Source organism: Camellia sinensis, chromosome 5, assembly GCF_055761805.1.
Source record: "Camellia sinensis isolate YWXY chromosome 5, ASM5576180v1, whole genome shotgun sequence".
NCBI lineage: Eukaryota > Viridiplantae > Streptophyta > Magnoliopsida > Ericales > Theaceae > Camellia > Camellia sinensis.
In genome coordinates, this window is record NC_138965.1 from 219,068,422 (window position 1) to 219,091,597 (window position 23,176).

A 23,176-nucleotide genomic window follows, 5' to 3' on the forward strand; every position below is an offset into this window, starting at 1 on the left:
TGTTTATTATCTCATTTTCGTGATCGTTGGTTTCTGTTCAGTCTGGAATCGGATTGAATCGTACTGTTGGATCTCTCGAGGCTCATCATGGGTCCCGTTTTGATAATCTGAACCGTTCAATATGTAGAGTACTATATATCTGTAAAAAATCACATTGATCGAATATCGATAGCTATGTGATTAAAACAGTTTTTTGTCAATCGTTAATTTGTTCACCGTCTAATTTTTTAATACGAAACTGATTTGATCATATAGCTATCGATATCCGATCAACGTGATTTTTCATAGACATATAATAATCGACGAGTTCTATACATTAAACAATTCAGATTATCAAAACAAAACCCGTAATAAGTTTCCACAGACCCAACAATACGACCAGCCCGATACCGGATCGGAGAGAAGCCATGCCCTTTTATAAATATTTGGTCATTCATTTCGAAACTGTTGTGTGACGTGAGGAGAGGAACCGAAATGCCTCTCTCTGAAAAGGAGATAGCCGAGTTGAACAACAAATTGGTCAATGTAGCTTAGCTCCCTCTCCCCTCTCTCTCTCTCTCTGGCGCGCGCGCGCGCTCTCTCTAGGTTTTTCATTTCTGGTAGTTAAACACAGCAAACAACACGTCTGATCTCTCTCTGTCTCTCTCTCTCTCAAGAAGAAGAGGAAGAAGAAGGAGATGAGGACTTCTTTGAAGAAGCTGCTTCACAGGCACAGCGAGTCCAGGGATAAAAGAGACCGTCGTCTTCAACAATCTCGGGAAGAGATTGCCTCTGCTTCTCAGGTATATTCATTCGCGCCTCTGTTTGTTTCCCTTGAAAATTTTAGATTTTTTTCAGTCTTTGTCCTCTTATGATTTACTAAATGCAACTATTTTTGTTGAATTATGACAGAAGCTATATTCTTGTATTACATTTTCGTTTCGTTATACGAGAAGTAAATGTATTGTCATTAATTGATTTCATGTTGCTGCGAACTTGAATGAATTTGAATTCAATTCTGAAGGGCGATAGGAAAAAATTAAAAGACAAAAGAAAAGATTGGATTTTTTTGAGTTTCCTGGTTGTGGATTTTTGATCTTCCTCATTAGGTTGAGGTTATGCCTATGCGTCTTCTCTCTTACTTACTGTCATGGAATTCAATGTGTCATCTGTACTTTGGGAATGGTATTTTCTCTTGGTTGTCTTTAGCATGCAAATGGAGTTAAATTCTTTGTTCTTGGTGCTCATTATCTCATAGAATTCTTGGATTTCGTTGGTACCTGTCATATAGTATAAAGCGTAGTTACAATTTCCTCCTTAAAAGTATAAAACTTGGTTCCAAAATGGTATCTTGATGCCATGTCGAATTGCAGTGGCGTTAATCGTGAGAGGGGTTGAAGGTTTCATATCACGATGACTATTGTGGTTATCTTAGTTACTGATTGTGTGAGGTGCAAATGATTATGAGTTGCTGAAGGCAGGGTGGATGTTTATATTGAAGGCTACATGGCAGAGGTGGTTTACTTTGAAGAAGTGATATACTGTAATACTGGAGTTCATAGGTGTTGTTGGGTTAGGGTAGTGCCTAAATGGAGCTGGTAATGATGGCTATCGTTGGCAATAGATTGTGGTGCTTGAAATGAAGGGCATCAACAATGACAACATGATGGTGGTCCAAATGGTGGTGTCTTAGTTTCTCTCTCTTTGCTCAATTTCATACCACCAATACAGTTTGCAAATTGCATTCAGTTCCCTCTCCTGACTTTTGTGTGTCTTGGCCTTATTACTGTGAAATCCAATTTCTGGAGGAATGGTGGTAACCAACAGATTCAGTGGTCAAGTTTTCAATTTCATATATATATATATATATATTTTACTGTAATGACAACTTAGGACTTTGTAAACACACACACACACACACACACACACATATACTATCTGGCTTGAGTGTTTTAATGTCTAGGGCTTTTGGAATGTTTGCCAATCAAATTCTATACTTAATTTGGTTTTATTTATTGCAGGACATGCAAGACATGAGAGATTGCTATGATAGCTTACTTTCTGCTGCGGCAGCAACAGCAAACAGTGCATATGGTATTTAACTGATGTAATTTTTATATTTTGTGTTTTCTTGACTCATAGAACAATGTAGTTGTTTGTAACAAACATATAATACAGAAACTGGACAATTACATAAATCAACTGTCAACAGCATTCGTCTCCTATTATGTTTTGTCTATTGGGAGTGAGTTTATTCCATGGAACATGGGGTTGGGTCCTCCATAGTTGGCAATACTTCATAGGTAAGTCTAGTTTATGGCCTCACTGATGCGGGCTGGGTTGGCTGGTTGCTTCATAATTGTCCAAACCATGCATTTCTGACAATGCTGAAGTCAAAACTTAGTTTCGCTATCCTGCCTGGAAGGCAGTAGCTTTTTATGTAAGTAATTTGCTGTGATTTCTTGGAATATTTGAACTTACGGAAGCAGAAACATAACAAGATGACCTGATTACTTTAGCCCTTTAAACTGTCTTCTGGATTTATTTTTGCTTGCGGGGGGGATTTCTTAATTTTTTATTATTGCAGTCTTAGTGGCAACTTACTTCTATCAAAGTTTTTTGGTGGGCTCTTTTCGAGCAAGAGGTCTCATGAATCAATTCCATTTATTTTCAGAATTCTCAGAGTCATTAAGGGAAATGGGTGCTTGTCTTCTTGAGAAGACTGCATTGAATGATGATGAAGAAAGTGGTAAGTGAATGGAAGTTCTATTGTGTATTTACTTTCACTGGGATTATTTAGAGAAAATATATGTGATTTATAATCTTTTGTATACTTTACTGAGGACCAAGTCTGGGCTTCCTTCTTCTTTCTTTTTCCCCTAAAAATATTTTCTTAAGAATCTTTGTATGCATAATATTTCTTGCAAGCATAGTGATTACTGTGATTAACCTTCTTTTCCCTGTGAGTTGCACACTGGAATTTAAATCATGGGCTTTCGTTCCACTTATACAATTTGTTGGGAGGAAAGCATGGTTTTTTAAAAAATATAATAGGGAAAAGATAATTGAAATTTCTAAAATTTGCTTCTACGGAACATTTTTTGGTTTTTGGGTGATAAGAGAAGATTGATTTAAGTTACATTAGCAGATACAGGAAAAATCCTTCTACTTTGTCAGATGTGACCTTAGCTAGTTATTTAGTTGGTTAGATTTAATTCCTTGATGGTTTGTGTAATAAGTTTTTTTTATTTTTTATTTTATTTTATTTTATTTTATTTTTATTTTATTTTTTTTTCTGGGGGATGGGAGCTGATGTATTTCAATATTTATGTTGATCTACCATTTCGTAAAATGTATATAAACAATACAAGATTGAAAGACGGGAGATTTGATACTAAACTTTTCGTGAAGAGACTTTGTTGCACTTTCAAATTGTCTTGGTTTGGAGTCTGCCTTATAGATGTTTCATTTTTATTTATTTATGTATTTATATATTTATTTATTTTGATCTGTGTTGTTTCTGCTCGTATGCAGGTAAAGTTTTGCTAATGCTGGGAAAACTGCAGTTTGAACTTCAGAAACTTGTTGACAATTATGTGGGTCCTTAATTATTTATGTTGATTATTTTAAAATTCTTTCCTTGTTTATGCCTGGGTGATGATAAAGAGTTGTTGCATTCTGTATTTCAGCGTTCTCATATTTTCCAGACAATCACGATCCCATCAGAGTCCCTTCTTAATGAACTTCGAACAGTTGAGGTTTGTTCTTGTGAGCTCTTTGATGTAATCAGCATGTTCAGTGTTATTGGTGTTCTTGGACAGTGCTCATCTTTGTTATCCAATTCTAAATGATCTTTACCTCCATCTGTCCCAAATTGTAGGTCCTTTACATTTTGCGATGTCCCAAAATATAGTTTGCTTTGAAAAGTCAAAAGTGCAAAATTCTACAACTTTTCAAATTTATCCTTTGTAAATGAGTGTGAATGCATTTAGAAGTGGAAAAAGGTAGACTTGGAAACTAAAAATTATTTCATTTGAATTAAAACACTAAATGCTTATTACATTTAAAAGTTGGACTTTCTAATGAATGGGCCTCTCATCTCTGAACATGTGGCATGGTCCCAAATGCCATTTTTGTTTTCTAATTTTTGAAAAGCTACTAAATTTTCATGATTGGCCTTGGGAATAGCGTGAGCTTTGTTGAGGTTGCTAAAAGATAACCAATGAGCAATGATAAAAATTCAGTGTAATTATTTTTTTTCAGTGATGACAATATAGTGAATTTTGTAGAAAATATCTTTTCTGTTTAAGCAGGAGATCATGTAAGATGGGAGGGTTGAATGAAAGAAGTATGACCCACTTTTTTAATAATTTGTTTGTATTCATTTTGCTTTACAGCTTTTGCTTGTATTGTCAGATTGTCCACCGGGAGATTTTTCATATTGGTTTTATTGATTCTATTTCTATGCATTCATTTTATCAGAATATATTATATATATCTATATGGGCATCCAAGCCTTTTGTAATAGTGACAGTCAAAATTGTTTTTCCTTTTATGTTGATGCAGGAGATGAAGAGACAGTGTGATGAGAAAAGGTCCAATTTTATTTTTCTATTTATTGTTTATTTAGTTTACAATGTGAAATGAATTTATTCTGACCTTGGATTCGTGCTCACCAGAAGTGTATATGAATACATGACAACAAGACACAGAGAAAAGGGGAGGTTGAGAAGCAGTAAAGGAGAGAGTTTTTCTTCTCAGCAGTTGCAAGCAGCTCATGATGAATATGATGAGGAGGCTACTTTATTTGTGTTCCGCTTGAAATCTCTGAAACAAGGACAGTCCCGGAGTCTTCTTACACAAGCTGCTCGGCACCATGCTGCTCAGGTTTTCTTCTTAATAATTTAGTGCCAGATGTCGTTTACTTCTTGTTGGATGATCAATGATATGCTTTCTTTCATGGTTGAAACAGTTGTGCTTCTTTAGGAAGGGTCTCAAATCTCTTGAGACAGTTGAGCCACATGTCAAATTGGTCACTCAACAGCAACATATTGATTATCAGTTCAATGGACTTGAAGATGATGATGATGATGATGATGATGACAGTGATACTAGTGATGATGACTATGACGACGATGATGATGGTGACTATAATGTTCATGATGATAGTGAGTTGAGTTTTGACTATGGACAAAATGACCAGGGGAAAAATGTTTCTTCTACACCAGGAAGCTCAATGGAGGTGAGAATTTAAAGTTTCTTATATTAATTGAGAAGAATCAAATCCTTTCTTTTTTTGTTTATAGAAAATTGAAAATTGATATTTGTCAAATAACAACGAACTTAAGTTAGGGAAACCTATTAGTAAAAAGAATTAAACTTGGGGGATTTGTCCTTCCCATTGAAGTTTGCAATCATGGTTTCTTTGTCATGCTTTTATAAAGAAATGAGGCTTTGATTATGCCAAGCTAGATTTTTTTTTCTTCTTTTTTTTTATTGTTAGGTTCTCTTATTGAATTTACATATATTTTTGTTGGTATTAAAGGTTCTTAGCCCATTATTTGCTGCCTTTATGAAGGGTCAATGAAATTGAAAACCAAAGAATGGATGGTTTTTTCTTTTGGACCTTCAGATTAGGAGTTCTCAATTTGGCATTATTATATTAGCCATGATCATTATTAATGCCACAAACAGGACAAATTATTGGATGTTTTCATTTGGTACTTCAAAAGCTCTATCACCACGCTTGTGGTAGAAAAGATGCTTGGTGACACGGTAGTGCTGAGATCATTGATGACCTTGATAATCACATGAGGATAGAACCATAAGCAAGAACAGGACATTGTTACTTGCCAATGCACAAATATTTCATGTGTACTTGAGAACTTCTGATTCCTAGATATTTCATGCTCTAATGTAGCTACATATCAACTAATCTATTGCATTTAGCTTTAATTACTGAAAGTATTGCATTCTAATGTAATCTGTATGTTATGTCTTATTATTTTATTATGTATAATTTTTCTACAGTTGGATTGTGCGGGCCTTACATTTCCACGAGTTGCTGAAGTGGATGCAGCAAAGGTAAAGAACATGAAATCCTATTTACACAGAGATAATAAGCTGGGTGTCACATTTTATCTCCCTTGTTGTAGCTTTTAAGCTGATTATTATTATTATTATTTAAATAATAATAATTTTAGCTCCACCTTTTGCCGTCATATTGGTGATTAAGTTTGGCACCAAGATATATGCCTCTCCTGTTTTCATGTTTGCAGGAAAATATAGATGGAAACCTTGGTGGGAATTATTTTGCCTTCGATGGAGAACTTAAGGCGAGCAGCCAATCAGCACCACTTTCTGCTGAGAAGAAATTTGATCCTGCTGAAAGGTTCAGACAACTACGGCCATTATCTTCACGGAAGTTTCACTCATATGTACTTCCCACACCAGTTGAAACAAAGAGTCCAGTTTCTAAAGGACAAGGTGCTCAAGATTCTCGAATAAGACAGACAAGTTTTAGCAGGGGTACATTTAACTACAGTCATTCATCTCCTTTAGAACAGAAAAAATATGAAAAAATTGTAGGAAATGAGAGAATGTCAGGACCTGTTGTCCCAAGTCAAACATCAGTACTCAAAGAGAGCAATAATAAAACTACATCAACCAGCTTATCCCCTCCTTTGGCTGAGGAGCTCCCATCACATCCGCATGATCGACATCCTATTTCTGATGCTAAAAAAATCAAAAGACTGGCTTTCTCTGGTCCATTAACAGGTAAGTCATGGTCAAAAAAGGCAGGTTTATCTACCAGCATTCCTTTCGTCTCAACAGGACCACCTAAGCTGTTTTCTGGACCTCTCTTGCGTACACCAATACCTAGGCCATCATCATCTCAAAAACTATCTCCAAGTGCTTCCCCTACTTTCACGTCATCACCTAAAATAAGTGAACTTCATGAGCTTCCTAGACCCCCTGCCAATGCAGCCTCCAAGTTTTCTGCAAGACCTTCGAATGAAATCGGTTATTCAGGCCCGTTGGTGTCAAAAGGTCAAGAGAATCCTGCTGCAAATAAATTGGGGCCCACAGTGGCATCTCCTCTGCCAACACCTCCTGAGGCAGTTCCTTGTAGTTTTTCCATATCCGGGGGGCAAAGATTGACAGTGTCCATGCCATTGGGAGCATCACAAACTTTGAAGATGGACCAGAAGGCTGAAGACATTGCTTCGCCTCCTCTGACACCAATTTCCATACCAAAGATTCAGCCTGCATCTACAGCTTCATAGAAACTAGAGGTAATTAAGAAACCCACTTCTTATTTCCTTTTGAATTTGAAAAGTTTGTACTAAATCATGTTAGTTAGACACTGTTTTAGGTTTAATTAGATTCCACAATCTGTTAAACATCGTGAGGCTGAACTTTTTTGGTAACCATGCTTAAATGATCTTAATTGCGACAATGCTTAGGTAAGCTCATTGATCAGATGATCATGCCAGATAAGCTACATGTTTTTTGTGGCCAAAACCTAGGTATCTTTTTTTTCTGAAAGTACTTTTGATTCCTCCTTAACTCTACTTTTGTGTTATGTGAAGTTGAGGTGAAAACTCTAACTGAGTCATTCGTGATTGGAGATGCCGTAATGCAATAGGACACTCACTATTAGAGTTGTATTTCTAACTAAATAAAGGTTGTGCTCATTTTCATTTGACACCTGTTCACTTGCATAATAGTTTGTGGGACACCAGAGTTGTGCTTGGAACCAGTTGCACAGTTATTGCTTCAGACATTATTGTCACTATATCGTTTTCCTGAGGTTCTTTAGTAAAGAAAATGTGAAAAATTTTAAAAAAAAATCTTGTGCGCTCAATGTAGAATATGTGTAGTGCAAAATAGGCATGTTTTGAATCCAGGTTTGAGGTTTTGCCCTCTCTCACACCTGGTGTCTGTTTCAGAATATAAGATTGTCTTGTCTGCAAATTAGAGTGATGGAGTTAGAAGCTTAGGTCAACGTCTTTAGATTTGCTTCAAAAAGCCCATGTTCTATTGGAAAGGATAACACACTCACAGCTTTGAGCTACGTTGGTTTTTGACCAAATTAGGTCATTTAGGCTTTCAAATTTGTGCTGTTTGCCGTTTTAGAATTTTTTTTTTTTAGCAATAGTTTTATTAAAAAATTTCTGTTTTTGTGCTATTTGTTTTGGCAAGTTTTTATTCTGTATAGTAGTTAAATTTGATCTTCACTCAAATTTTTTCTTAGCAATGAAAATTTCAAATGTTTTTTTTTTTTTTTGACACAGGCACAGGTTGATCTGATTCGATACTCTTCTCCAAATAATTTTGTTCTTCCAATTTAGGTGGGAGACAAAGTGTCTCTCTTATGATTTGGTACAGGTGCAGGTCTGTAAATATGTTGCTTTTGTCTATTTTTGCCCATTATTTTATTTTATTTTATTTTTTAAATTCACTTTATTTATCATGATATGAGCTCTCAGATGAGGAATTTTATATGATATTTTCCACATTTTTTTAAAATAATTAATTTGCTTATTGAATCAATTATGTGCTGCATTTTTAATAATGTCTCTGGTGTATGCTTGTATATGGTTTTCAAAACAATATTTTGGTGCAAAATGTAGTTAGCTGTTTTGTTCACTATTAGATGTTCCGGAGGATAAATTGATCATAACTCATCTATTTGTTGAATTTATTTTCATTTATTTAATTGTACTAAATGTTAAAAAATGTAAAGGATATTTTTCGACCAACATTTTTGGCAACAAATCAAACAAAACACGGAAGCAAAAGCAAGTCTCTCCGTTAGTTGTTGCACTACAAAATCATACAATTAAAAAAAAAAAGAGAAAACTTTCTTCTAACTCTGTATATCTATGTAGTACAATAAGATTCTTGAATTAAACAAACACCTACACTTCTATTAGTGGCAGCACAAGCATATGCCTATATATATATTTGTATGGTACAGCTAAAACAAAGCATGGATTTGAGAATCTCCACACTTTATTATACAAGAAGACTATTCAAAGTGTGATTTTAGCCCCTTCAGAGAGTTTTTAAGGAAAAACACATTTGCTTTTGCAAAACTAATGGCCCTTCTCTCTCTGTCAGCTCTTAGTTGCAGCCTCCTGTATTGTATCTCACAAATCCCATCAGTTCCGGTCCTTCGAGTCTTGGATTATTTATAAAACTGCATCCAAACACAAAGAGTAAGTCTCCACACAAAAGAAAGAAAGAAAGAAAGAAAGAAAGAAAATATGAAATTGTTAAAATCAATCAAGAATATTACCATGCAAACATTCGACTGTATAAGAACAAATACAAAATTATATGAAAAATACAATCATTTGAGTAGAGTTTTCCTATAATCAAATGGTAATGTGTGATGTTGAATGGTGAACCAGACAGACAATCACCTTTCTTCTGTGAACTTGGAAAAAGTGCCTGAGGTTGGAATGGTACCACACAAATCGTTGTTTGACACATTCCTGCAAAGAACATTTATTAAATAAATATGAAGTTTTCTTAAAAAGAAAAAGAAAGAAGAAGGTATTTTGGGCATAAAAATGAAAGTGAGAGAGTGAGAGTTACAAGATCTTGAGGTTTCCAAGCTTGGAAAGTTCTCTTGGTATTCTTCCTGTGAGCCTGTTACTGTTTAGTCTCCTGCATTAAAGCATCTCTCTAATGGTTTGTTAAACCTATTATATTTATTGAGTATTAAAACTTCAACTAAGTCACACAGGTAAGATATGTCAGATCTTCTCTTTGAATCCTTAATGCTGTGTTTTGTTGGGGGATTTGGGAAGGGATTTGGAAAGGGAAAGGAAAAAGGTGTATGAAACTAGGTGAAATGTAGGTATATTTTATTCACATTTCACCTAACTTTTCCCTTTCCCTTTCCCTTTCCAAATCCTTCCTCAAATCTCCCAATCAAACACAGCGTAATTGTTTCAAGCAAATTCTTTATATATGGGAACAGAATTCTATCATTTCTTTTAGTGCAATCATCTTGCTACGATAATTCAACGCTCCATGTTTTAAATTGAATCAAAACGACGTTATTTTAGCTTGTGCAGTTTAAAATAAAAAATCAGTATTAAAATTATTGAATTATGTCATTTTTGAGGTGTCTTAGGCCTTGTTTGGGAACACGCTATTTTAGTAACTTTTTAATTTTTTGGCTAAAATATGAGGTAAAAAAAATTAGTATGTTTAGAGTGATTTTTTAATTTCATACCAAAAGATGTATAAAAAGTAGCGAGCAAATAGAATCTTTAAATTTTTGGTATAGATTGTTAGCTTTTTAATTTTTTTAATAATTTTTTGACTTCTAAACTAAAATATTGAGTTGTCAAACGAGACCTTACTAAGTTAAAAAATCACAATATGATTTAATTTCAGAGAAAAAAACAACAAAGAAACTTAATCCTATCACAAGATGTGGTCAGATTTTCTTTATTACATGATGAATCTCTGTAACAAGACGGTACGGTGAAAACTGAGTCTTGAAAAAGATGATCATCAACTTCATCTTCATCACACCGCCTACCTACAATCCAATCTAATTACTTTTATAGTCCAAAAGGGTGCAACGTACATTAAATGGTCTAATGACTCTGATCCCCAAGTGGAACCAAGTCTGAGCAGACTGCAAATAATCAATACAATACAATACAATACATAGCATAGGTAGAGTAGGAGTGAATATACTTACAGAAATCTGAGATTGGAGAGGGTGGAGAGTGAAGAAGGGATAGGCCCAGTGAGGTTATTGTGGTAAAGATCCAAGCTCAATAGGCTCTTTAAACCTCCAACTTCTTTTGGTATTGGCCCAACCAAGTTGTTCATGTAGAGTTCCCTGTTCATAATAAGTAAAATTAAATAAAACAATTCTAAACACACAAAAATAAAACTTTACTAATACAACATACTAAGTTAAATATGATTTGTTGTTCAAATATTAATATTAATGTTATGAGTCTATTTTCAGGACACTTGTCAATCATGTTTGGCCACATGCATTTAAAAATGAATAAGCTGTCATGATCTGATCTGACAGGCTGATAGGGTAGGTGAGCTATATCATAAATGATGGATAAGAATTATGGGAATGCCAACCAACATGTACGCATTCATTGGGCTGGATTTGCAGCAAAGCAAGCCGAATCTGCATGTGCTGCTGGGTGCTTGGGTTTTCATATCCACGTAAACAACATATAACAATTTTTACGTTTGTTACTGTGAATTATATATTGATTCTATGTTTAAAATGAATTATATAAAAGAAATAGTTTATAAAAAAAAAAAAAAAATTCATGTCTTACTATGAAATCATTCATGTGGTGTGAAATACTTACAGGTACTGAAGATGTTGAAGCTTCCCTAACTCGGGAACAAGATTACCCGACAGCTTTGCATTTCCAAGGTCCCTGCATATATATATATATATATATATAGTTATCTCACTGCTATTATAGATATGTTAGATTGTCTCATATGAATATGATGGAATAAAATTTTGCATTTCCAAGGTCCCTGCATGAACAGGGGATGCAGTGTCCGATCAATGAGATTCTTGTGTGGTTAATGTTACGTATCATGAAAAAAAATATTCTAAGAATGATCATGAAAGATTCTCCACCGTTAAATTATACATACAAAAAATACACCACACACTAATTAAATAAGGAGAAATTTTCATAAAAGATTTCATGATATTTTTTTCATGATTCCTAAGATTACTCTTTCTTTAGTAAGGTAGATTGGTGGGGGTTCAAAGAACTATAAACACAGAGAGAGAGAGAGAGAGAGAGTACTAACAGGCGGGTGACCCGATTAGCAGAGTCACAAGTGACGTGAAACCAAGTACAAGGATCCACCAACGTCGGATCCCAACTATGCAACACATTGTTTGGGTCTTTCACTGCTCTCCTCAATGCATACAGAGCATCCCCTGTTTCATTCATTCATTCATTACCAACAATAACATACATAGAAGAAGATCAACAAACATAACATTATCATATGAAATAATGTTAGTATAAATTACTACATTCTACGACAAGGCTTAATTATTTACCTTCTTCATTTGCAATTGCTGGCAGTGATGATGATGATGATAGTAGAAGAACAAGAAGAAGAAGAACAGAGAGATCAAACATAATGAAGATTGGCATTTGAAAACTTTGAAAGTTGTAGTAAGTACTCCTAATTTTAAAGCCTTTGGCCACTTGAGAGACTTGAGCTTTGTCCAAATACTGATTTCTAATAGAGAGAGAGAGAATGTGAACGAATCTACAGCTTTCTTGGTAGAATTTATAGAGGACTGGTCCTTGTGGGAGCAATATACACTAAATTCTAGTTTTAAATGATGTCGGTCCTTTTATCATATTCATTATTATTTATTTATCAATTTTTAAAATTATTTTGACAGGCTTTTTCTTTTTTATTTAGAATTTTTTATGCATTTTTTCCCCCCCTTGTCCTGTCCAGCTTCTCTCTAGCAACTAGTTATTGGAAAAATTATACCATTACTCCTTGTAATTTAAACAAAATTTTACTTTAGACTCCATAGTTTTAATTTTATAAATAGTATTTTGGATGAAAACATACCATGTGCAATTCACGTGGGAATTTTGAGAATTCACGCACAAGAAAAAAAAAATACTAGTTTTCATTTATTCTTTTTACTTTTACATGTTATTAAAAATTTATGACTGACATTCAACTTGTAATAATATCCTTAGATATTTATAATATTGTTACACCGCAACATATACCAATACAATTGCAACAGCGGTAACATGTGAGACTCGTCTTTTAGGTAATGTTTGATTCACAAGACTAATAGTGAAATATTAATAATCTTATTAAATTAGTGTAGTATTCACTATCCAATTGGATTAATATCGATTGAATTAATAATCCCACCCTATCCCATTACTAATAATCCTACAAATTTGTTAGATTAATTATTCATTGGATTAATAATCCTAAACCAAAATATTAAAACAAACATATGATAATTGGACCCACGGATTAATAATCTCAATCTCATACTCTAATCCACCCAATCAAACATGTCCTTAATGTTGATGTAATTGTTTTGTTGTGAGGTCAATTTCTCATGACATATCTCTCTTTTTTTTGTGCATATGTGGATGTTGTTCTGTCCATCACCAAGAATATATGGTGGGTGGGTGGGACATGCAAAATGAAAAGGCAAAGTTGCAAAAACACCTTTGTATTATATGTAATAAGAAGAGACAACAATGATCAACACTTCCTTAAAAGAAGCGACTTGACTAGACTTACCACAACCAGTATTACTTTACTTGTTCATCTTTATCTTCATCTTCTTCTTCTTCTTCTTTAAAAAGCTTACAAAGAAAAGAGCAATCATAAAGCACACCAGAGAAAAGCAGAACCTGCAAAAAATCCCTAGTGTTTCTTCTTCTTCAAAGAGAAAAATTCTATCTATACGGACATATTGATGAGTGTATAATCATTCATCTTTTCTCTGCTTCAATTTCTCCTTTAAATAAAAAAGCAGACCATTGACCTCTCTCAAAGTAATAAAGCCCCCAAAGCTGTTTTCAGTCTCACACCACATATATATAGACAAAGTTTATTGAACTTGTTTTCTTTCTTTTTTTCTTTTGAAAAATACTTGGTAGCACTAATTAGTGCTCCCACTAATGAGGTGGTAGTGGGCCCCGTCATTAATGATGTGATGTTTTGGTCTTGGAGTTGTATTTTTTTTTATTTTTTTAATGCATTAGTGCTATTAGTGGTGATATTTTTAGTGGGATGAATCATTAGTGCTATTAGTGGTGATGTTTAATGCATTAGTGCTATTAGTGGTGATGTTTTTAGTGGGATGAATCATTGTTGTTTTCTTTTTTGGTGTCTACTGATCTCCTCACTTTTTTGTTGTTTAAAATTTTTCCCTCTCCTTTTGTATAATCATCATCACTGGAGCATAATGGAGCATCTCAATTCCAATAAATGAACCCACATCTTCTATCAATTGAAGTTATCAAAGTCTTGCCATAAATTGTAAAAATCCTCGAATTCATACAACATAGAAAAGCAAGAAATAAAGCTGGGAAATAAATGAGGAAATGTGAATTGCATAATCAATTTATTTTGAGTAGAATCGGTTCTTTTATTAAATTTAAATAATTTTTAAAGAGACGATAAGAGATAAATTTGTAACTTTTGCACACCTTATTCTTAATTAAATGTGCTTTGAGTGCTAAAATTGCTAAGTAGGTTCAAGATCACCATCATAATTAAGTTGGTACAATGGTCAAAAAGGTTCTTTTTGGTTCAAATAATTCTCATTGACCTACATGTTTTCAAGAAAAGCTGGAAGTCGAGTTCTTCCTATTTTTCCCTCCAAATTTATATTCAATTTTCACCTTTGGAATCTCATCAAAAGCAGCATCGGTTATTGTGTGTAGTAGGCTGTAAAGCATATATCACGGAGAATCGAATTTGTAGAGTCCACCTTTGTTTATTTATAGTTAACCGGTCAACTTTCCTTTATAGAACATTCCCATCAACAACAAGCAATAAAATAAAAATTAAAACAAAACAAAACAAAAAACAAAGTCACTCTGTAGTTTGCTCATAATCATCTCTTTCTTGGTACCTCTCCATATTGTTCAAATCAATGTAGAGTTTTGGCGATAGCAATTTGGATTTCTTAGGTCTATGATAAACCAAACCCAAATCAAATCAAACCAAGTCTTGAGTCTCATCAAATGAAGTAGGTTATATGAATCTTTCTTCTCTACTTGACTCTATCTAAAGCCATTTTATTAATCTTTTTCACCGCACCTAGGCGTTGATACAGCTACCCTTGCTCACTTTTCAAAACGCCCGTAGACAGATGCAACGCGTCACTTAAGGAGAACGACCTAACATTTAATCGATTCAAAAGATTAGATTTCATGTCATAAAGGATACAAGCAGCTTTTTTTATTTTATTTTGATGAGCTTTAGACAGAAGCAATTTAAAGGTCAAGCGTATGCAAATTCCAATTTTTCCAATAACAAAAAAACACAGAATAATAAAATTGAGATTTGTTAATTGGACATAGTATTTAGCTTTTATGTGGAGTGACATAGTATTTAGCTTTTTAGTTTGAGTTCAAGGATTTTAGTGACGGTTGCCAATCAACTGCTATGCGAGTTACAAGCCCACTTGTGGAAAAGTTGGCATAAATCAGCCCCAGTTAATGTGTTTTGGGCTCACATAATATAGTAGCTCATCTGATTTCTTAGTAGATGATATTATGTTGCGATATCACTAATTGAAGAAAATTTTTACATTACAGCATTAAAGATGACATGATTAGATTAATGGAAAATTTTATATTATAGTAGTAAAGACGACATGGTTGGATTAATGGAAAATTTTACATTATAGCAGTCAAGAGACTACATGGTTAGATTATACTATATAAAATAGTGTTACAGTTACAATCAATATTTATTCACGTAATAGAAATTCCTACAACTCTATATAAAAACTGTTAATCAACATAAATAAGAAACAAACTCGAAGAAAATAATCATAAATTAACATTGTTAGGAACACGTAAGTTAAATACTATAGAACTTAACACGAGAAACACACGACTGGTTACAAGATTTTTTTGGTAGAAACCACTTCTCAAAATCCCACCCATCTATTTATTTTTTGTGTCCACTTATGCATACTTATTGATTATATATAGATACAATTCTAAATTCATAACCCAAATCGCGGTACAATTATTGTCCCAAGGAATGTGCTTCCTGTGCATCTGCTATAGCTCACGTCTGAAGCAGTAGAAATCAACCAAACACAACTTTGTAGTGTATCACACTTGTTCATGCAAATATGTAGCCTGGTTATCTTATTTATGGTTTCAACAACTTCTAAGCTTTTGCGTCTTGTATTATTGTAGTGGTTGCAAATCCTTCAAAAACACAACAATACGGTTACATAAGAGAGGTTAGAGTCCATAAATTACCAAAATGTAAGTCTTAAAATATGAAAATTAAACTAGAACTAACAACTACACTCTCTGCTAATTACCGTGATGGTGAACGCTGCCAGCCAACAGATTGTCCGATACATTCCTGACGAACCCATGAAAAAGAAACTAATTATATTTATTTGAGGAAAAAAAATTAAAAAAAAGAAAAAGAAAAGTGGAATATATATAACTTACATAATGCTTAAATTTCCAAACTGTATGAGTTTAATGACCTTATCTGGTATTGTGCCCTTTAGCTTATTACTGTTCAATCTCCTGCATTTAATCATGCACGGTACAAACAAAAACAGTCATTTTTATTCCAACTAGTATACCAGAATATATTAGTAAGAATAAAAATTCAACATCCATACAAATACATATGAGGCAATATTTAAAACTACGGTATACACATCACATATATGATAAAACTTACATAAAAATCAAGGATTTCAAGTTGCCAAAAGTTCGTGGGATGACTCCGGAGAGTTGATTGTTGTAGAGGTCCAGGCTGATCAAGTGGTTTAGATACCCTATCTCTCTTGGGATGGATCCACTGAGGTTATTACCAAATGCTTCCCTGAAGCCACTCACACCCTTATCAAATTCACATATCATATGGTTTCTTATAATTGATGCAAAATAAAATAAAATTTATCATTGATTTTTCTAATTTGGATAATATTAAGATCAATTCGAACTCTCCTATCTATGCACGATCATTTGTATTCTATAAAATTGATTCATAGAGAGATTCTATGAAAATCTTACAAGTATTGAAGATTGGTCAAATTTCCCAGCTGAGGTACAAGATTTCCAGAGAGATTAGCATTGCCAAGGTCCCTTCAAAAGAACCAAATCATGTTTGAATAAAGATATGTGCACAGAATTGGTGCATAGAAAAATACTCAATAATGTATGGTCCACATTCAACTCGGGTATTGTGAAGCTCACATTTAAAATGAATCTTGACCATACAATGTGCACGTGCCTGGTCCCTCGTAATGTGTCAACATATTGTCCGCTTTGGGGTTGGGCCGCTGAGAGCTTGCCCCCTCACAGTTTTGTTCCTCCCCCTGGAAAAGGGGAAAAGGCGTTGATAGATGGAGGGGGCCAGTACGCTTATAAGGTAGACGAGGAGTCCCTCCCGAGTAGATGTGGGATAGACCCAACACAATGAATTTTCTCGGTATATTTTAGTGTTGCTCAATCATGTTTCAAAGTCACTAATTAGATGAAAACTAATCAAAACCAACCAAGAAAGGGCACCTACACTCTAATCACGCTGTTCATATTGTTGCAAGTAATGTGAAACCAGGTGCATGGATTAACCAGTGTTGGGTCCCAACTCTGGAGGACATTGTTTGGATCTGCCAAATTAATCTTCCAAGCATTCAGAGCATCCCCTGTGTTGAAGGTATGTATTATTGATTGATGTGTATATATTACAAGATTGATGTATTTGATTTGTATGTTACAAGCTATTATATAGGAGAGGTGTGAGGTAAGTGAGTGGTGGTAGTGGATGGTAGTGGAGGTGGTGGGTGGTAGTGGAGATGGTAAGTGTGTTAGGTTTAGTGGGGTGGATGTAGTGGGTTAGGTTAGTGGGTTAGGTTTAGTGTACATTAACAGCCCCCCTCAAACTCAAGGAGGATAGGAACTAACCAACTTGAGTTTGAAGAGAGTAACAAAACAGAAAAGTAAACTGATAAATAAAAAACAAAACAGGATAGGAGACACGGTATGGTCGTGTAGGATAGGAGACACGGTATGGTCGTGTCGGACCGTTGTAGCAGACAGTTTACGGGGTCATGTCGGACCGTTGTAGCAGACAGTTTACGGGGTCATGTCGGACCGTTGTAGAAGACACTGTGTGGTCGTGTCAGACCGATGTAGAAGACAGTTTATGGGGTCATGTCGGACCGTTGGAGCAGACAGTTTACGGGGTCATGTCGGACCGATGTAGAAGACAGTTTACGGGGTCATGTCGGACCGTTGTAGAAGACAGTTTATGGGGTCATGTCAGACCGATGTAGAAGCTGACCGGAATCAATGTCGGGACAGTTTATGGGGTCATGTCGGACCGATGTAGAAGCTGACCGAAATCAATGTCGGGACAGTTTATGGGGTCATGTCGGACCGTTGTAGAAGACAGTTTACGGGGTCATGTCGGACCGTTGTAAAAGACAGTTTACGGGGTCATGTCGGACCGTTGTAGCAGACACTGTGTGGTCGTGTCAGACCGTTGTAAAAGACAGTTTATGGGGTCATGTTGGACCGTTGTAGAAGCTTGTGGTGGTGCACCAAGGGGGCGACTTAGGGAGTGCGCCATGGGGTGGCTTGGGTGGTTCGCAGGGTGTGTAACCGTGCTCACCATGATATATGTATAACCCCCCCTCAAACTCAAATAGGTGTGAAGATAGAAACCTATTTGAGGTTGAAACAAAGGGATTGATAAAGCTGGCCGGTGTAGAAGACACTGTATGAGTGTGTATATAGGCTGCCCAAAAAAAATATACATGGATGTAGATATCGAGCCCTCAAAAGTCGTGCCCTCAAAAGGTGTGCCCGTACCCTCAAAAGGCGTGCCATCAAAAGGCGTGCCCGAATGTATCAAAAGGCGTGCCATGAAAAGGCGTGCCAGTTTGTCGGCGAGAAGAGGCGCGCGATGCGCGTGGCTGCCTCGGCTATTTAACCAAGACGGAGCTGAGGCCGAGGCAGAGGCTGAGACAAGAAACTGAGAGAAACCTCTGAAGAATTCTGCGTTGTGCTGAGAGAGAGAGGCTGTAACACTGTTGTGCTGAGAGAGAGAGGCTGTAACACTCTGTTGCGAGAGAAAATGGCTTCGTCGTCCCGTGGGCTGCTCACTCTCTTTCCCGATCTCAACGAGTCCACAGGAGAGAGAACTGGTGCGGTGTCCCGTGAACCTCAACTAAACACCACTGGGTTTGCTCCGTTGAACTTTCCGATGCAGTCGGTGGAGCAAAAAATGGCAGTGCAAACGGATGTGGAGGCTAATCAGTATACTTTGAAGGCATGTGTGGAGTCTATGACGGCGGTCACAAACTTGTCGCACCGGCTGCAGAGTAGGACAAATGAGGTGCAGCAATTAAACTCCCAGCTGGCTCTGCTCCAACGCATGTATAAGGATGCGCGAGCAGAGATAAGCGTGCTAAGGGCAGAAAACAAGGAGCTGAAGCGGAAGGCCACCGTGATGTTCCGATTTGGAGGGCCGCCATATGCTGCAGTGGAGGAGCAGGGAGTAGTGATCATGCCCAGTGGAGTGGGAAACACGGAGGCAACACCGGCAAGGGCCGCCCAGGACGGAGGCAAGAAGAAAAGACCGGCGGCAGAGTAGAGAAAAATCCCACTGTGGGTGTGGTTGTTGTGTTTGTGGTTTTTTTTTTTTTTTTTTTTTTTTTTTTTTGTTTTTTTTTTTTTTTGTTTATGTAAAATTGTGATCAGTGTTGATCGTTGAGATAAATAAAAGATGGTTTGGTGTGCAGTTCTTCTGCTTCGGTTTGTTTTTTTTTTTTTTTTTTTTTTTTTTTTTTTTTTTTTTTTGGTTGTTGGGTTGGTGAGAAAATATATATAGTATTGGTGGAATGAGGAGTGCCTACGGTGAAAAATAAAATAATAAAAGATATGTATAATAAAAGAAGATATAAGTGGAGGAGGGGACAGAAGTGGGCTAGTGGATAGAAAAGGGACCAGAGAGAGAGGGAGTGGATGAGTGTGTGAGTAAGTGTGTGAGTGTGTCTGCTATGTATAATAAAATAATAAAAGATTGTCAATCCCGTGGGTGTGTGAGTGTATTGTCAATCCCGTGGGTGTGTGAGTGTGTCGGCTGTGAGTGCCATGTGCGTTTTTTTTTTTTTTTTTTTTTTTTTTTTTTTTTTTTTGTTGTTTTTTTTTTTAGAGTAATAAAATAGGAAATAGTCAGGGATTTGGGTGTAGGGTGGCCCATGGATTTGGTAAAATCAGCACATGGTTTGTGGAGATAAAATAAAATAAATAAAAAAAAAGAAAGTTGGGTGTTGCAAAAAAGAAAGAGGCATTTGTTGGAAGCCTGCTACCCAAGAGCGAGGATCCAGAAATGAACCAGAGCCTAGAAAAAGAACTCCCTACTGCTGATACGGGAGATCAAACAGAAGAGGAAAAAGAAGAGGAAGAGCAAGAGGGTGCAGCCATTGAGCATCTAAGCGTTTCCCGACGAGCTCCGTGGATAAAACGAGAGCGCAGGTTCCAATGGTGGAACGGCCAAAGCCGCTAACAAATCTGAGGGCTGAGTAGATCCAGATGTTGGTGGAGAAGAACACTGTGGAGAGGCCAGCAAGTGACATGAGGAGGCAGAATAGGAGTAGCATGTTCTTGCGACCGAGTGGTGAGGAGTCTGCTAGTGTGGGCAATCCATGAAGAATGATGACGCCGGCAGCCCTGTTATTATCGAACCGGCGCACTCCAATGACCACTCTGAGATTATGGAGGTCTCGATAGGCATATCCCAAGCCCATGAATTCCTCGGAAGTTGGCAGATCATCATCATCGTGTCACCATCACCAGTAGCAGTAGTAAGGTGCCATGCTGGTTGGGCATCCGTGAACACACTGACGAAGGTTTGTTGTGCGTCAAAGACCCAAGCAACTGACACGAGGGCAGCCTGAAAGAACTGAGCCGACATCACAGAGGTGCCCGACTTCAATACAATGTATGAGCTGTATGACCCATCAACGGTGATGTTCTTTGTCAGGAACAAACACATAATGATTGATCTTGGCACCGGAAACAACAACAAGATCAAGATCAAGATCAAGAAGAATAATTTGTGGCAGCTGAGGGAAGGTATGTGTAGAGAATTCTGGCGGATTAGGTTGAGGTCCGGCGGACGGCCAAGGTGAGGTTGCCGCCCGCCGGTGAAGCGAAAATCCTAGGTTCTAAACCTGCTCTGATACCATGTTGAAGGTATGTATTATTGATTGATGTGTATATATTACAAGATTGATGTATTTGATTTGTATGTTACAAGCTATTATATAGGAGAGGTGTGAGGTAAGTGAGTGGTGGTAGTGGATGGTAGTGGAGGTGGTGGGTGGTAGTGGAGATGGTAAGTGTGTTAGGTTTAGTGGGGTGGATGTAGTGGGTTAGGTTAGTGGGTTAGGTTTAGTGTACATTAACACCCTGTTCAGTTCAATAAATAAAAAAAATCCATATAAACAATAAAATATAGAGACGGTGTTTGAAGCTTGAATTTGTGAAAGGAAAATATTTGGTTATGTGGCCAAACAATTCATCGTAATTTTCCTAACACGAACACAAGTTTAACTACGAAAATTGAAATTTTCCTTAACACTAATTGGTTTTAGATGAGTTGGTGAAAATGGAGCCTCAAGCCCTTGTCCCATTTTCGAGTCAAAAAGGGTGATTTTTTAAGCAGATTGTTTATGTTAAGGGAATAAACAATCCACTCTTCAGTTTTTTTGTTTTCCTTTCCCCCCTTCTTTCCCACCCAAATCCTCCATAAGAAAAGACATTAAAAGATCTAACTATGGTTGATTGAGTAAAATATTAGGAAAGAGAAAAAATAAATGAAAGAAGTTAATTCTCATACCTTCTGAATTGCATTCAACTGTGACAAGAAGAAGAGCGAAGAAAAGGAAAGCCAGAGAGTGAGAGTTCATTTGTGCAGAATTAGTTGAGTTGAAGCCTAAACAGACGAAGGATGAAGATCAAAGTAATATATCTCTCAATTTGCTTTTAATTGAATGTATGCAGTTTGGTAATAATTATATATATAGAAGGTAATGGGTCAACTCTTTCTAAGTTGAATTGGTGTTTTGCATAGGACTGAGAGGTTAATTAATCTAAATACTAATAATTATTTTTGTCAATAAAAAAATGATAATTATATAAAAGATGATATTTGTTTAAAATATGAATTGTTCTCTATAGTTTTAGAAATTACACTCCGCCCTTCCAATTTATAATCATATAATAAATGAGTCATTTTATTAATAAATCATTAAATCAATTAATAATTTTAATAATGTCTAAAATATATTTTAATTAATTATTTAAGTAATTTTTAGTTAATTATATTAAATAAAAAATTCTAATAAGTGAATATATGTAATTTTTATAATTATGAGAAATAATTTATATTTTAAAAAGTATATTTGTAATTTACTTTTATACAGATGACTCAGCATAAGGTTCATCGCCATTACTTCTAAGAGACTTTGAAAAGTCAAGATAGTTGCCCAAATTGAACATTGAAAACCGTCCATTATTATTTTTTTATTTTTCATCTCTGTTTTAGAGTGACCCATCTATTATTTTAGATCCCTACTTATAAATTTTAAAATTCTTTAAAAAAAAAATTCTCTCAAATAATATCAAAATTATTTTTGTAAAAACATTCTACTCATTCAATTGAATGCATACCCTTCACACTCCAAAAAAAAAAAAAAAAACACTCTTTCAAAAATCCTAACAAAATCCACGAAAAAGAAAAAGTGCCAAGTGTGATTACTATCTCTGTCCTCTCTCTCTCCCGCCTCATCCTTTTTTTCGGTGATTAATGTTCGGTTACCGGTTCCCGAACAAATAATAAATATTCGATTACCGATTACCGAACAAATAAACAATGTTCAAGCCTGTATTTTTGAATTTTGGTCATATGTTCGGGAGTTCAATCTCGAAAAAATGACAAACAGATTTTATTATTATTTTTTTAATGGGCAAATTACATATACACCCCTCGAGGTTTGCCTAAATTACAGATACCCCCCTGAGGTTTGAGAAATTACGAATTCCCCCCTGAATGCTATATTTGCATAAGAAATTAGGGGGTAATTTGTAATGAAATATAAACCTCAGGGGGTAAATTGTTATGAAAATACAAACCTCAGGGGGCGGGATGTAATTTTCGAAACCTCAGGGGGGTATCTGTAATTTAACCAAACCTCGAGGGGTGTATATGTAATTTTCCCCTTTTTAAAAAACTTATCTTTACAAGGCCAATATCTTCTAAGCTAAGAACACTATCAATGCCATGAACTTCCTTTGAACTTTTATTGTTATGCTCCTCTCATTTCATGGAGTTGTGGTTGTCGAAAAACTTCTACTCATTATCATTGCCAGAGAAGTGTAGG

At 35.7% G+C, this 23,176-nt stretch overlaps 3 protein-coding genes across 6 annotated transcripts; 1 reads left to right on the plus strand and 2 right to left on the minus strand.

Moving 5' to 3' along the window:
• The first annotated feature begins 446 nt into the window (after window positions 1–446).
• Window positions 447–8,535, plus strand: LOC114266616 (uncharacterized protein At2g33490). The gene is made up of 11 exons (XM_028207537.2): window positions 447–782; window positions 2,001–2,073; window positions 2,654–2,728; window positions 3,514–3,575; window positions 3,669–3,737; window positions 4,546–4,574; window positions 4,659–4,866; window positions 4,952–5,221; window positions 6,010–6,063; window positions 6,258–7,274; window positions 8,277–8,535. Exons 1-10 carry the CDS (start codon window positions 678–680, stop codon window positions 7,263–7,265), a joined length of 1,953 nt encoding a protein of 650 aa, XP_028063338.2. The 5' UTR covers window positions 447–677; the 3' UTR covers window positions 7,266–7,274; window positions 8,277–8,535.
• A 239-nt stretch (window positions 8,536–8,774) lies between these two features.
• Window positions 8,775–12,340, minus strand: LOC114266617 (leucine-rich repeat protein 1). Its single transcript, XM_082871495.1, has 7 exons — window positions 12,074–12,340; window positions 11,815–11,947; window positions 11,352–11,423; window positions 10,709–10,852; window positions 9,586–9,657; window positions 9,411–9,482; window positions 8,775–9,184 (listed from the first exon to the last, which is right to left on the minus strand). The coding sequence occupies exons 1-7, from the start codon at window positions 12,168–12,170 to the stop codon at window positions 9,109–9,111; spliced, it is 666 nt and encodes a 221-aa protein (XP_082727621.1). The 5' UTR covers window positions 12,171–12,340; the 3' UTR covers window positions 8,775–9,108.
• A 3,210-nt stretch (window positions 12,341–15,550) lies between these two features.
• On the minus strand, window positions 15,551–21,898 carry LOC114266643 (leucine-rich repeat protein 1). Of its 4 annotated transcripts, none has more exons than XM_082871497.1 (7): window positions 21,634–21,898; window positions 17,299–17,431; window positions 16,797–16,868; window positions 16,462–16,605; window positions 16,221–16,301; window positions 16,085–16,128; window positions 15,551–15,965 (listed from the first exon to the last, which is right to left on the minus strand). In XM_082871497.1, the coding sequence occupies exons 1-7, from the start codon at window positions 21,701–21,703 to the stop codon at window positions 15,925–15,927; spliced, it is 585 nt and encodes a 194-aa protein (XP_082727623.1). In that variant the 5' UTR covers window positions 21,704–21,898; the 3' UTR covers window positions 15,551–15,924. The 4 variants fall into 4 exon arrangements, with proteins under 4 accessions (XP_082727623.1, XP_082727624.1, XP_082727625.1 ...); XM_082871498.1 differs by having other exon boundaries at window positions 16,063–16,128; window positions 21,634–21,865; XM_082871499.1 differs by lacking the exon at window positions 16,797–16,868 and having other exon boundaries at window positions 21,634–21,865.
• Window positions 21,899–23,176: the final 1,278 nt, after the last annotated feature.

Bases quoted from the DNA above. Each gene is read 5' to 3' on its own strand.
- LOC114266617 (XM_082871495.1), bottom strand. From the start codon at position 12,170: ATGCCAATCTTCATTATGTTTGATCTCTCTGTTCTTCTTCTTCTTGTT. The intron at 9,483-9,585 runs GTAACTCTCACT...TGTTCTTTGCAG, and splicing joins CTTGGAAACCTCAAGATCTT to GAATGTGTCAAACAACGATT. The intron at 9,185-9,410 runs GTGATTGTCTGT...GTTTGGATGCAG, and splicing joins TCCAAGTTCACAGAAGAAAG to TTTTATAAATAATCCAAGAC.
- LOC114266616 (XM_028207537.2), top strand. From the start codon at position 678: ATGAGGACTTCTTTGAAGAAGCTGCTTCACAGGCACAGCGAGTCCAGG. The intron at 783-2,000 runs GTATATTCATTC...TATTTATTGCAG, and splicing joins AGATTGCCTCTGCTTCTCAG to GACATGCAAGACATGAGAGA. The intron at 2,074-2,653 runs GTATTTAACTGA...ATTTATTTTCAG, and splicing joins AACAGCAAACAGTGCATATG to AATTCTCAGAGTCATTAAGG.
- LOC114266643 (XM_082871497.1), bottom strand. From the start codon at position 21,703: ATGAACTCTCACTCTCTGGCTTTCCTTTTCTTCGCTCTTCTTCTTGTC. The intron at 16,869-17,298 runs GTAGGTGCCCTT...GTTCTTTTGAAG, and splicing joins ATGAACAGCGTGATTAGAGT to GGACCTTGGCAATGCTAATC. The intron at 16,302-16,461 runs GTAAGTTTTATC...GATTAAATGCAG, and splicing joins TTGAAATCCTTGATTTTTAT to GAGATTGAACAGTAATAAGC.